Source organism: Silene latifolia, chromosome 2, assembly GCF_048544455.1.
Source record: "Silene latifolia isolate original U9 population chromosome 2, ASM4854445v1, whole genome shotgun sequence".
NCBI classification, from domain to species: domain Eukaryota; kingdom Viridiplantae; phylum Streptophyta; class Magnoliopsida; order Caryophyllales; family Caryophyllaceae; genus Silene; species Silene latifolia.
In genome coordinates, this window is record NC_133527.1 from 197,765,087 (window position 1) to 197,780,307 (window position 15,221).

Sequence of the window (15,221 nt, forward strand, 5' to 3'; positions counted from 1 at the left end):
TTCAGGCCGTTTCAATCTTACTGACTTTGTGTTATTTTTCATCTGAATAATTTTGTGAGAGACATTTCATAACCTCTTATGAGAGACCTCTTAGTAGTTGTTTAATTAAATAGTGTATACATTTTATTTCTGAAGCTTAAGACGGATACTTTAGTGTCTTAAATGAGAATTTGTGTCACATAAATTGGTTGAAATAGTTGTTAATTATTTTAATTGTTTGTATAGATAATGTACATAAATGGATTACATATAGAAATTTTATATAGATACGAATCTAGTTTAGTAGTTGTTGTATTTCTAGTTACATAAAATGACACTTATGTTGTGTTAAATATACATATATAGCTCGAAAAAGGATTTGTAAAACTTTAGTTGAATTTATGGAAAAAGAAAATTGCAAAGAATCTAAGGAAAGGGAGAGAGTATGTTATACTCTAGTATGTACAAAATGAGAAATGGGTTAAAAGTGTCATTTTAAACATGCACGGGTTAAAATTTTCACCTTCTCTGTGGCTAGGTCCTACAAACGAGCATGGGTTGGACGAATGAGAAATCGTTTTAACAATTGCAAAGGCCTGGAATTCTATTCAAGCCACTTTAATTTTACTGACTTTATGCTATTTTTCATCTGAATAATTTTGTCTCATATATATAAGTCAAGTTTGTATGTAGTCGCCTAAGTAATAAAACAAAACAAAAACTTAAATTTAGTTAAGCAAGACGATATGTCTGCCTACAACAACTATTCAACCAATTGACCCTAATGCATCTACGCTAATCGTAAATGAAATTTATTATTCAAATATAACTTAAAATATGACTAATATAAAATTGTGTAATATTTCTAAAGATAACTAATTTTAAAAGGAAATAATTAATTACTATAAAAATGATCAAATTGTTACTAATCTTTTCATAATAACAAATTTAAAATAGTTTATCCGTGTAATTTGTACGGGTATAAAACTAGTATAGAATAACAAATTGGCAGCGGTTGTGTGGTTGGGACCTAGGTAGCACGGACACTCCTCCTAATCAACATTCCCGTGTCGGACACCCGTGTCAGACAACCGTGTCGGACACGACACTCGTCGGACACGACACTCGTCGGACACACGTCAAAACGTGTCGGACACTTGTAAAGCCGTGTCTAACTTTCATCTTTTATTTGGGGACGTGTCCGACACGTGTCCACCGTATTTTGTGCCGTGTCCATGGTATTTGGACACACCTTTAAACGGAATCAAGTTGAATTTAAGTTAAATGGCGTGAATTGTTATATGGTTGAATTTGGTGGGGAAATAAGTTGAATTGGGGGCAAATGATGTTCTTTAGTCTAGTAATGAGATGTCGAAATAAATTGATTATAAGTTGGTTTTTGGTTTTGGAAATAAGAATGAGTTATAATTAACGTCAAGTTTTACTTTCACTTATTTAAATTTAATATTCAATACTTTTTCAAAAATAAAATCACACATAAATAACTATAAAATATATATTTTATTAAATTTAAATGACGTGTCCCGTGTCCTAAATTTTATGGGATGCCGTATCGCGTGTCTGTGTCATGTCAGTGTCCGTGTCCGTGTCCGTTTTGGTGCTACCTAGGTTGGGACTTGGAAGAGGGATGAAGGTGATCTCTACAAGTTTACGGTTTTTGGGCCTACCATTTATGAATTTTATCATTAGATGGATAGTTGACTTTTTAGCAGTTGTTTTATCTGCATAACGTATTGGGTTTCTCCTCATAATGGACATTAAACTAGGTGAGCCCACTTAATGGTGGATATGTTGCTGTTTTAGGCCCAATTAGTACCAATCGTCATTTGTTAGATAACTGAAATGTTTCGGTAAAATAGTTAGTTAGTCTTGTGTAAGGGGATTTAATACTAAAATAATTGTAAAACGAAACTAAACTTAACTCTGTTATTGAGTAAAAGTGATTACTAAAAACTCCTATTTTATGATGAATTTCTGTAAAACCGTCTTACACAAATCGGTGTCGCTAAAAAGATCAATATAAATAAATGTATAGGATCACACTTGAAGTTTAATTACTTAGTTTAAATTCGCCAATACTTTTGTCCTCATAGCATAAATGACGTCATATTGACTGTACATGACCTATGACTCTATGAGTTAATGGTCATCAGCTAGCCGGGGCATGTTGGCTAAGGTTGTTATATATTCGCAACCGTCGGCCGACGACCAAGTCTTGAAGGTGCTCTTGGCTTTTCACTTGGCTAAGGGCTAACGCTTGCGTTGTCCCTCACCGAACGCTTGTACCGGCCCAACTAGGTCCTTGTGTAAGCTCATTTTTATGGTTCATCCATATGGGTTTGTCCTTGGATGTGGGTTAACTCTTAAACCCTTAGTGGACCTAGACCCTAGTATATCATGCCCTATCATTAACAGAGTTTATGATAACCCAAATTATTGTGTAAGATCATTTTACATTTAGAAAATGCATTAACTATTAAATTTGTAAAATAATATTTTATTTTGACAATGTGAAATTTTATATTAATAATTTACATATTTAAATACGTTAATATTCATCATATAATATTGGATTGTTAAAATAAAATTAAAATATAAATTAAGTCTTATTTTTAGGTTAATCTCTGTTTAGTCAGTAATACATAAGAAATTTGCTGTTATGATATGGGATTGGGCGGGCTGGGCTGGGATGAGTGCCAACAGCCCAAGCACAGTACTAAATGATGACTGGGCTGGGACGGGCTAACCCACTGAGTAGCGTGTCAATGCCGAGATATGCTGGACCTTTATATATATATTTTTTTTTTTTTTTTTTTTGAAATTGTCATCTCATTAATAATCAACTAAGCGTAGGTTACAATGAAGATAACAAATAGACAAAGGAAAATCAAGATTGCTAACGTAAAAAATACATTCAAAATAACTATCTAAATATCGTAATGGCGCCGCTCCAAAATCATAAATTTCTTGAATCTATGAATAATCGATGTCTTTGCATCCTTCTTGATGGAGGGAAACAGTGTAGTCGTCTTGATGTATTCATCCACGAAACAAATCTGATAATCTCCTCGTCGATTAAAACTTATTATATTGATAACAATCCCACGAAAAAATGGAAAAACCCCGAAAGAAGGGACGGAACAACAGATCTCACCAAAAGGGAGACAATTATTGAAAATAAGATAGATCTGCATAATATTAGTTGTTTAAGAAAGCTTTTGTGGGTTTACCATCGATGGATGATCGATGGAAGCCCCCGAATAATAATGGAGGCTAGGTTTTTAGAGAGGGTTTTTTTGAGAGAGAGAGGGAGAGCTAACTTAGAGAGAGAAAGAGTATTTTTTTTATATATTTTTTTAATTAGTGTTTGGACCGTGCTGGGTCAAGGAAATTGCGGAACTAGTTTGGCCCGAGGATGACACTGGGCTAGGCGGGCTGACACTAGTGCTGCCCGGACTGCTAGATATCGACCCACGAATCTGGGCTAGGCCCGTTGTGACAGCTCTAGTTATGATAATAATAAAATGATTTAAGGAATAAGTGAATTAGAAAAAGAAGAAGAAAAAGAAGAATACGAAATCGACTCTCACGTTCAAATCGTCATTTACCTCTAACTTTTCTCTACGTTTCAAATTGGTGGTAATAGTTCATTATTTGGTGAAGTCGTGAAGAACTTTCCCCTCTAAATTTCGTATAGATTTCGAGTTTTAAGAGAGGTTTTTCAAAAGTCGCTTTTCTGTCTTTTAATTTATCATAAAAATTAAATCATTAATCGTACTTTAAATAGAAAATAATGTGTTACTCGCAAAAATGTTATATTTTTAGATACTTGTTTATATTTTCTTTTAAGAGTTGTAAAACGGATTATTCAAACATAATTATTAATGAAGTATAGGTGGTTACTTAAATATCCCGTTTTATACGATAAAATTTGTGTAAGACTGCCTTACATAAGTATATTTGTATATTTCTAAAGAGTCGATGTTCCATCTAAAAACACGTGTACATGAAAACTCTAAAATTGTCCAAGGTTGTTAATATTGTTAAAGAAAACCGGTTCACGTAAACTTGTTTGATTTATCCGACGTTGATTATTGATTCATCATGTATGAATTATTGAGTTATAGTCGGCCTAAGAATATTCTTGCAACTGATGTAGCATATACTTGATCATCGTCAAGGACAAAGAGACGTGATACCAATAGTGGCTTTATCGTCTTGTACCAGTTATGATTAGGAGTGTTTGTTGCCATTAGCCATTCTAAAGTCTTGTTTGATTGCCCCCATAAAAATAAGTGAATTGTAAAATTTCAGGAAAAATAAAAGATATTTGGTTATCCCAAATTATGGGATTTTCCTTTTTTGAAAACTTCTGTTTCAATTCAACTCGTATTATGAATATGGATGAAGGATTTTATGTAATTTTTCTACAACAATATAGATAGGGCATCACCCGGTGATACCCAATCTCAGCGCCATCGTCTTACACTCTCACACGCACCAATTATTTTAGGGATTTCTAGTTATTACATGTGAGAGGGTGACTCCGAAACTGAATGTCAATATAAGCTCGGTTTCCCATTAATCATTTTTAAAAGATTGTAACTCGGTATAAAAATTTACAGATCGACCAAACACAAGATTATTATATGCAATTTTTTCAAATATTAATGGAAATAAACAATTTAAATTGATTGACCAAGAATGAGGGAGACTCCATTAAAAAAAGGTTTGACTGACGTGGGTGACGATAATTGGTGATATAATGTTTAAGCAACTTTGATGATTTTTAGTGGAATATAAACGACTTTGTTGCGTTTACTTTGGAACTAATTTGTTCCGTTGTTTTGCGATTGACACCTACGTAAACATGTGGCTCATTTTCCTTTGATGCCATGCACTTCATCAAACCCACAACTTTTCACTTCCACATATTTTTTAGTACTTCATAAAAGTTGCTTGAATAATTTAATCGCACTAAATAGAATTTAAAAAGGAAATTAACTTTTTGGTGTCCCTATAAACTCATTTTAAACTTTTTGGTGTCCGTCTTAAATAAAAATTTACGTTAAATAAATTATTCAGAGCACAATTATCAAAGCACCACATAGGCAAATTCTCACATAGTGATATATACTCCCTCCGTCCCGGTCAATTGTTATCCTTTGGTTTTAACACAAAGACCAAGAAAAAGGGAATGAACCAATTACCAAATGACAAATGAAACAAATTGAGTGTGAATGATCAAATTGTTCATCAAGTTCATTCTTAAAATAGAAAGAACAACAACTCAATGAGACACCCTAATATGGAAAAGGACAACAAATGACCAGAACAGAGGGAGTATTATGTTAAGTAAATTAATTAATCTATCATATGCAAAGTTTAACAAAGTTTAACAGAAGATTCCGTATAATATAAGTTAATCATATGATTCGAGGATTAGTCATTAGTGTATATATGCAATCTTATCACATGGTGCAACGAAACACCCTAGAATTATCAATTACCTAATTGACAAAACTTAATCAACGATCATTTTTGGACCGTTATGCTTGGTACTACATGTTTTCTTCTCATTGGTAAATTATTATATTCTCGACCTATTTTAAAATATTAAACTAATACATGCAATCACACGACGATGGTAAATATATTTTTTTTTTTGACAACGGAAGGAGAATAACTTACAATATTCTACCAGTTACATTGTAAGCTACTCGACTAAGTAGCACCAGAAAACGGACAGCTAACTCTAGCACTACAAAGCCATACCTAAGAAAAACATATAAATAATATAAAGCTAAAGTTACAACATTAAGATAAACCATAGCAACGGAGCAATGATGGTAGCTGGCAGAAGATTGACCAGGGGCGAGAGTACCAGCTTTATAAGCAGAAGTGATCTCCAAAAACCGTCGATACATACGAGCCGCAGAGAGACGATAACAAAGTGTACTTACGCTCTTGCGAAAAGAACGTAGAAAGACAAATTGACAAGCAAGACAAGGAAGTCTGTTGTCGGCGGAGTTAAAACTCCTACACCTTAGAGATCGACTTCTTTGATCATAAGACCAACTGAGCCAGAGATACGAAATGCAGTGAAGAAGGACCAAAAAGAGCCCCGCAATCAAATTCCGAGCCAAAGCAACCACCTTCAAACTAGAATTTGTGAACTAGAGAAGACCTCAGCCGAACTAAAGGACAGGACACCCAAGTTCGAATAGGCCATTATTAGCATATGCAACGAAATTATTTGGAGGGAAAGAAAATAAAAGCTATTTTGATAAGCTGACATTTAATCTGAAAAACCTCCGCAACCGACACACCCAAAACCATGGACCACCCCATATCGACACAACCTAGACACACCATTTTCGTATTGATTAACCAGAATACCAATTATAACCAAGACAAAACAGAGGCCATCCAACCAACAAAAACAAGGGAAATCAAGAGCTTCAAAAGACGCAACCAAACGAACAGAAAAAAAGACAAAAAATCAAAGCCTCGGCCGATCCCAAAGAAAGCCAACAACCCAAAGACGTCAATCAAGTCCAAGAGGAAAGAGGACAACAGACAAAACGGAACAGACGATGGTAAATATTAAACTAGGATAATTGATCGTAACCAAGTTTTACAAAGCCTTTTGCACAACAATTAGACATTAGTTAGATCAAATGTACAAAATGACATTACTTGATCACTATCAAAGTTGGTTGGTGTGAGTGGTAAGGGCTCTCATCTTTTAAATAAGTGGTCAGGGGTTCGATTCCTGACTCTTGCGAATGAAAATGCCAAACTTGGGAGGGGTTAACCCATTAAATTGCCTTCAGTGCTCGAAGGAGATTGCCCCAGCTGTCGGTAGGGATACTCCTGGTCAACACCAAAAAAAAAACATTACTTGATCACTAAGTTAAACCTAATCACATAATCCCTATGTCCCGATCATTTGTTTACCTTTGATTTTGGCACAAAGATCAGGTAGGAGAAACCATTATTAAATTTGAAATGGACCAAATTGGGCGTGGAGGATAAAATTATCTATTAAAGACAATCCTAAAATAGAAATGTAGGTAGACAATTGATTGAGACACCGTAAAATGAAATAGTTAAACAAATAACCGGGACAGAGGAAGTATAAATTCTGAGCATGACTTTATTTTTAACAACTGACAAAACCGTGAAATCTCGTACAATTTTGCACTATAATAAACAGTTAACAATTTGCTATAAACCTCTATTATTAACAAATGTTTAGGTAAATAATCTAACGTGTTTTATATGTATTGTTTATGAGTTGCGTTATAAATTTTTGAGTTTAACATTCATCTGAAGTAATTCAAAAAGTTTATACTCCGTATCAATGATTCTATGATTATAAATTGTGTAAAAAAAAGGGAAATATAAAGTCAAAGGAGTGCAATTTCCGCAAGAAAACATGTCTCTCGAGTCTTGCTCGTAAAATGCGGAGTTGTTGCAATGTGCATTGACGGTAAAGTGACTAAAGTGAGTAGTTGAGTACTACTATAGACTAGCTAGTGCAAATGTAATACAACTATGAATTATTATGATTAGCAAAACGTACAAACTTGGCAGAAAGTTGCTTGACTTGACTTTAAGACGCACTCACGATTCATGGGTCGTCCATCAGTGATCAGACCATGACTAGTGCATGAACCCGATTTGAGTCAACAGGGCGGGTAGTCGGGTACAAGAAAACCCTGAATTTGGATTTAGAAACTTAAAGGCATTCTTCTATTTGAACTTTTGATAAGTTCCGTTATCGGGCTTGGGCCGCACCCGCATAAAGGAGAGAGAGTCCGACTTATAAGTCCAAGGAGGTTCCATCCCAAAACCAATTGGCAATGGGTGGATAATTCCTTGGTTTATATGATAGACAACTCTCTCCTCTTTTCCAATGTGGGATCTTCACGCGTATCTTTATCGTGGGTGAAATTTGTATCTTCGACATCGCGGGACCTCACATGTGAGGGGAGTGTCAAGACATGTTCACCCATGATAAAGCGACACGCGAAAGATCCCACATGGAAAAAGAAGAAAGTTGTCTATCATATAAACCAAGGAATTATCCACCCATTGCCAATTGGTTTTGGGATGGAACCTCCTTGGACTTATAAGTCGGACTCTCTCTCCTTCATGCGGTGCGAAAACTTTGTGCCCGATAACTAACTTATCATGGTATCAGAGCTCATGGTCGAAAAAACTAAAACAAAGACCTGGGCATGAAAAATAGAAAAGAAAAACTGGGCCAGAAAAATTGCAGTTGGACAAAAGACTTAAAAAGAATCCAATCTGCCTGAACCGCGGGACCTCACATGTGAGGGGGAGTGTCAAGATACAGCTCACCCATTGCCAATTAGATGTAGCTTACTAGAAGTAGCTTCTAATGATGAATTAAACTTGAAGGGTTGATACGACTCTGATTGAGCAAGTTGTCCACGCATTAGACAATCTCTAACCGTTTGGGTTGTGTTCCATGAAAAATAAAGGGGCATGTTAAAGAACTTCGACACATTACTAAAAAACGTTGACAATTAGCATTAAACTTCCAATATTGCCTCCTCATAAGCTTCCACTTTACACTATCTCTAATATTTTTCAAAAAAAAAAAAATATTAGAAATTTCAAAAAACAAGACGTTTTTTAATTTTAAAACAAAATTAGACGGTTTTAAACATGACGACTACGTAACCAAACAAATTGTAAATCAATTGCTATGTTATTTAATTTCACAATTTCTGATTAAGACGATTTTCAGTCGACTGATAACGTAAACAACGATCAAGTTAGTAACGATCCACACTTTCCCATTCCTATGCAGAAGGCGATAGGTCAATGAGAGCCATTATTGTGACTTAAATTGGCATAAATAGTTGTTTGGTGTTTTGAGAGTGCCCACACACTAAAGCGATATGCTATATTGTGAGACTGGCAAAACGGGTCAACGGGTCGGGTTTGGGTCGGGTCAATTCGGGTCGGGTCAGTTCGGGTTTCTCATTGATTTCGGGTTAACTCGGGTCGGGACGAGTCATTTCGGGTTTGTTGTCGGGTCAATTTCGGGTCAAGCGGGTCGGGTTGTTTTGGGTCGGGTCATTTTCGGGTCAATGAATAATAAAGAAATTGCCATTTCAAGTCTTTTCGGTTCAATTAGAGTTATATTTTGTCGGGTCATTTTCGGGTTTGGTGGTTTCGGATCGGGTCATTTTCGGGTCAGGCCAGTTCGGGTCAAGAAAGCTCGGGTCATGTTCGGGTCGGGTCGGGTCAATTCGGGTTTTCGGGTCACATTCGGGTGATGTAGTTCGGGTCACTTCGGGTCTCGGGTCATCTTTTTCGGGTCGGGTCAATCGGGTCGGGTTGCTTTTGCCAGGTCTAATTGTGATAGTCATTCCTTATTACATATCGCTCTAAGTTATACATTTGAAATTAATGATTGCGCAAAAGTAATTACAATACTCAGTCGATTCGTTGTTGATGACGGATTTCAAGTTTTGATGAACTTAAAAGCGGTATTTTCAATTTTGATTTTTAATCCCCCTTAAACTAAAAGAATAAGAGATCACCAATATTTTCCCGCCTAAATGAACATTACTCTATAATTGGGCTTCATTATGTAATATCTACAATTGGGCCATACTGTTTGATTTCATTTACTTCCCCTCATTCAAAATTCCAAACCAAAGGTTACATTATCTTTTTGGGAGTCCAACTTCAATTATTTTAACTCTGAATACCATCAAAAAAAAAAAAATTGATAGATGAAATTTAAATATATATAGATTTATTATGAAAAAAATTTATATAAAATGTTATTTTTTGATAAAAAGCTAAAAGTATTGAACCTTCTATTTTCTACCTCTTAATACTAAACATTATTAATAGTAAATTTTATAATTAAATTTCAATTGAAGTTAATACTATTACTAATTGTTAGTTTCTCTAATATGTCTATCTAGAAAACCGCGCATTTGCGCGGGATCTATACTAGTTTTAAAGAAAAGGAACAAAGAAATTGTTTTTTGCTATTTAGGTTTAACTAGAGAGTTGAGATCACTTGTCTCACTTTTATATCCAATCTCCAGTACCATTGTCTTTATCTTGTGACACATCATCAAAAATATGATAAGATTGATAGCAAATTCTCCAGTAAGGATCCCTTGTCCCACTTTTGTGTCCCATTGTGTGTGTCACTCCACTCATCTTTTGACACATCACTTGTTGCAAAATAAAATATTGCAATAATTGTATTAATTTGTTGATGTGTTAGAAGGTGATTGGAGTGACACACAGATTGGGACACCAAATGGGACAGAGGATCCCCACTCCAAATTCTCTTAAACTAATGATGTGTTACAAGGTGAATATAGTGGGACACAAGATGAGACACAAAATGGGACAGAGAATCTCCTCTCTTAACTAGAATGACAAAGAACGAAGGGTATTTTGAGGCGTGGACGACGAATAACGACCTAGGTAGCACCAAAATGGACACGGACACGACACGGACGCGTGATACGGCATCCCATGAAATTTAGGACACGGGACACGCTATTTAAATTTAATAAAAAAACATATTTTATGATTATAAATAACGTATGATTTTATTTTTGTGATGTATTTGATAGTAAATTTAGGTAACTGAAGATAAAATTTGACCTTAACTATAACTAATTCTAATTTAGCACCCAAACGAATCTTCTATTCAATCTCTTTTGAGAATTTATTCCTCGTGTAAACTATAACATGATTAGGCGTGTGTCCGACGAGTGTCGGGTGTCCGTGTGTCCGACACGGTGTCGGACACGGGACGGCTAGTTAGGAGGAGTGTCCGTGCTACCTAGATAACGACCGAGATTTCAAGAATATCATAACTATAAGATGAAATACTTTGTCTTTCTAAAATGTTGTATTGTATAAATATTTGGTCGATGGTTGATATTTATAATTTAAATTAATCATTTTTTCTATAATCTGGTAATGCAAATTCTTTGTCCCAATTTGTATCTTATCTCATGTCATATTATTTTTCTTTATGACACATAATCACTTGGTAATAGAACAAAGATGAACATAAAAGTGAAAAAAATGATCTCAACCCACAATCGACATAATACCCAATTTCATCCATTGGGCCACGCCAAACCACACATATTTTCGATTCGGACTTAATAGACCACTATAAGTATGATCGAGTCTTTCGTCCACCCTTGTCTTTTAGTTCAATCTCCGGTCCACACAGTCTCGTCTGGTTCAGTCCAATCAAGTTCCTAAACCGATAAACACCCCTTATTAACTACGAAGTACTAGTTATGTCAATTTATTAATTCACAATAAAGAGGACCATTTAAAAAGTTCATCAAAGAGCACTCGAAAAGAATCTACAGACTAGGGGTGACCAAACATTAGGGCGACCCGGCTCGCCGTGACCCGACCCGCATCTCGGGTCAGCCATGACCAGCCTGACTCGACCAGCCAAAAACTAGGGCCGGGCCAGGTCGAACAAAGGCAAGCCCCGACCCACCCAGACACGCTTCGATATTATATGAAAATAAGGCTGAATCGGGCTTCCTAGACTCGGCATCGACTTACCCTCGGCCCAGAGCGGCCCGATTCCGAGTCCACCTCCATCAAGTCAGTCCCGGCTCGTGTTGACTCATCCCCTACCCTAGGTCGGTTTTGGGCCATCAGACCAAGTCCGACCCGAATGTTTAACCACCTTGAGGACCACATACAACTCAAACTCATGGACTCATGCTGCTCCATGTTTAATTAATTAAATTAAATAAAAACTACAGTATAAAAAAAATACAACCCACACACAACAAGAAAAAAAAAAAAGATAATAAATCCAACAAAAAACGGCTATATCATCCAAAAACAGCTTATGTTTACTCTTTCCAAGTTTCCAACTTCATCCCATCTTCAGAATTTTCCTGAGAAATTAAGACTCTTTCTCTTTCTTTCTCCTTACAAACGTAATATTTATCCTAACATCTCATCTTTCCTCAATTTTTCTTAATCATATACATTAATTCACCATAATTAACCCACAATATATTATAAATTATTTATTTCCATAACCCCTTTTAGTTTCCCAAAAAAAAACGTTTATTTTCCTTCATTTACCCACAATTTTTTTCTGTTTTTTTTGGTTTAAAAAAGTGATTTTTTAGGGTTTTTAATTAATTTAATTACTTGGGTGTTTGTTTTTGTGGGTTGAGATTGATATTTTATTGGTAAAGTTTGAATCTTTACCCCTAAAATGTCGACGAAATTAGGAACTGCTAAAGATTTGGCTGAGAAAATGTTGTTAATGGCGGAACAAGGCGGTCATTATTGTTCTAAAAAAACCGATATTATTTGCAAAGATTGCTGTTGTCAGGTAATTTTTCTATCTATCAATTTTAATTAATTAATCAATTAATTTAATTTTGTGATCTGGGTTTTAATTATGTCTTAATTTGATGTAGATTGAAAATTTAATGATTTTTTTATATCGATTGATTGATTTTTTTTGTTCGTTGTGTTGGTCTAAAGTTTGAATTTTCTGTGCTTTGTTTGTTTATGGGTTGGCATTGTTGTTTCCTGGAAAATTCGTGATGATAATTGTTGATTAAGACGGATGATTATTTGGATCTAGTAAAGTTGGTGTTTTTTCTGTATGAAAAGTCTAGTAAAGTTGATTCATAATTTCATATAGTTATTATGTGAGGCGGTCTTATACTCTGAGACGGTCTTATACTGTGAGACGGTCTTATACTGTGAGACGGTCCTGTAGGTAGAAGGATAACTCATTTACCAGTAATGAATGAGTAATGTTAATGTCTCATAGTGTGAAACCGTCTTACTCCATAATTATTGTCGTATTAAGTAATTCTAATGGTATGATGTATGGCACCAAATTTGATGTTGATCTAGCATTATCATGTCGTTAGATGAACTTTAAGCATAACCAAGGAAAGCTTTAATCTTTATGATGAAATCGGTGTATTAATTCAGTTTATGTGAATGATTGTGCATTAAATGTAAAGATGAGGAGCTATGTGTCAATGTTGTTGCTTTAGGGTGGGTTTTGACTCAGTAACTCATGGATTATGGTGTGTTTTTTGTCTAGCAGTCGAGCAAATCGAGAATTTCGAGATTATGTTGTGTTCTAAGAGGGTTGGATTTGAGGATTTGCTTGTTCGTTTTCTTGATTATTCCGATGTGCACCCTTGGTGTTTATTTACATGGGCAAAAAATTACCTACTTTCTTCGGCCTTTGTGGGAAAAGCCTCCGAAACCATTTCATGTAATCCCTCACTATTACAATGAAAACGTGACGATGGAGAATCTCTGCAAGCTTCATGGTTGGAAAGTTCGTGACTACCCAAGACGTGTTTTTGATGCTGTTCTATTTAGCAATGAGGTGGATATACTTACTTTAAGGTGGCAGGAATTGTACCCCTACATTACGCAATTTGTGTTACTTGAGTCTAACTCCACATTCTCGGGGTTGCCTAAGCCTTTGGAATTTGCTGCCAATCGAGACAAGTTTAAGTTTATTGACCCTCGTTTGACTTATGGAACTATTGGAGGACGGTTTAAGAAGGGGGAGAACCCGTTTGTTGAGGAAGCTTATCAACGTGTTGCACTAGACCAACTTCTAAGGATAGCGGGCATATCAGATGATGACCTGTTGATAATGTCAGATGTTGATGAGATTCCGAGTAGGCACACTATCAATCTCTTGAGATGGTGTGATGATATTCCCGATGTCCTTCATCTTCAACTTAAGAACTACATTTACTCTTTCGAGTTTCTTGTGGATAGCAATAGTTGGAGAGCTTCAATCCACAAGTACCAAACGGGAAAGACGAGGTACGTCCATTACAGGCAGACTGATAATCTCTTGGCTGATGCCGGGTGGCACTGTAGCTTTTGTTTCCGTTGTATCAGCGAGTTTATATTCAAGATGAAAGCTTATAGCCATAATGATAGAGTACGATTCTCTCATTTCTTGAACCCTAAGAGAATTCAGCGAGTAATCTGCAAAGGGGCTGACCTATTTGATATGCTACCCGAGGAATACACATTCAAGGCCATAATCGGGAAGATGGGTCCCGTTCCACATTCCTACTCTGCAGTTCATTTACCGTCCTATCTTTTGGATAATGCCGATGATTACAAATTTCTATTACCCGGAAACTGCTTAAGAGAAGGTGAGTGAGATTTGAAGCAGTGTGGTGCGGTGTTTGTTCTCAGCGATCATTTCCGTGTTTTTTTTGGAGAAATCACATGGTCAACTGGAGTGTTTTGGGGAACCTTGTACATATTTCTAATCCCCAATTTTGCTTGGAAAGAGGTACATATCAAATCCCCTGGAAAGAAGCTTTGTTGTTCGATCATGAATTCAAGAGCTTGGTATGGCATGACTAATCTCATAAATACTCTTTTTAGATTCAGAATACTCGGAGCTTTTTTTAATGCGATAGGATTGTTTTTCTCGCTGTGGTTTTATTAGACTAATATGTTCGTATATTCTTTCTCCTCCTCCTCTTCGTGACAATGTTCTATGGATTGCTTACTTCTTTCCGATCAATTAGTTCATTGAATCTATTTGCCTTCCTCTATCGTTCATGTTTCATAATTGTTCGCTATTTCTATAAGATACAACCACCTCCCACCTACTTGTCCAGGTTGGTTTATGCTTGGTAGATTTAGGTTTGATTTGCTGTTTAGGGACAACTGTTATATAGAACCCGATACTTCCTTTAGGCTTTTTATTTCTTTGAAATCTGGATTACAGTTGTCTTATGCTTGGCAAAATTAATGACGGTGTAAGCCAAGAGGGGCTACTGGGCTAGATGTAGCCCAATGAGACGGTGGGTTGCGCTGCTTGTGCATTTGCACGCTTTCGGGTTGCCCTTTCTAAGAACCAATATGCTAGTGGTTAAGACTTAAGACGGAAGTATTAGATAGCTTTATGAACTTGAATCTTATTCTCATTGTAGTGACGGTTTCGTCTCAGCGTGGGACCTTGTTGTGCTTATGTTTGGCTAAGATGTGCTGTGCACATCTCATTCTACACAATATCAAATTAGTTACTTGCCTGTGTAGGCCGTGTTTAGGCTTATGGTTGGTCGGTCGGCCGACTTCTTATAATTGGAAGAAATATCTTAAGAAGAATTAGTAGGCCCTTGGTTTCTAATCTCAGCTTG

The 15,221-nt window shown here is 35.9% G+C and overlaps 1 protein-coding gene across 2 annotated transcripts; it reads left to right on the forward strand.

Annotated features, from left to right (window-relative positions):
• Positions 1-11,836: 11,836 nt before the first annotated feature.
• On the forward strand, positions 11,837-14,630 carry LOC141644328 (uncharacterized). 2 transcript variants are annotated; one of them, XM_074453826.1, is made up of 2 exons: positions 11,837-12,403; positions 13,139-14,630. In XM_074453826.1, exons 1-2 carry the CDS (start codon positions 12,284-12,286, stop codon positions 14,228-14,230), a joined length of 1,212 nt encoding a protein of 403 aa, XP_074309927.1. In that variant the 5' UTR covers positions 11,837-12,283; the 3' UTR covers positions 14,231-14,630. The 2 variants fall into 2 exon arrangements, with proteins under 2 accessions (XP_074309927.1, XP_074309926.1); XM_074453825.1 differs by having other exon boundaries at positions 11,851-12,403; positions 13,136-14,630.
• Positions 14,631-15,221: the final 591 nt, after the last annotated feature.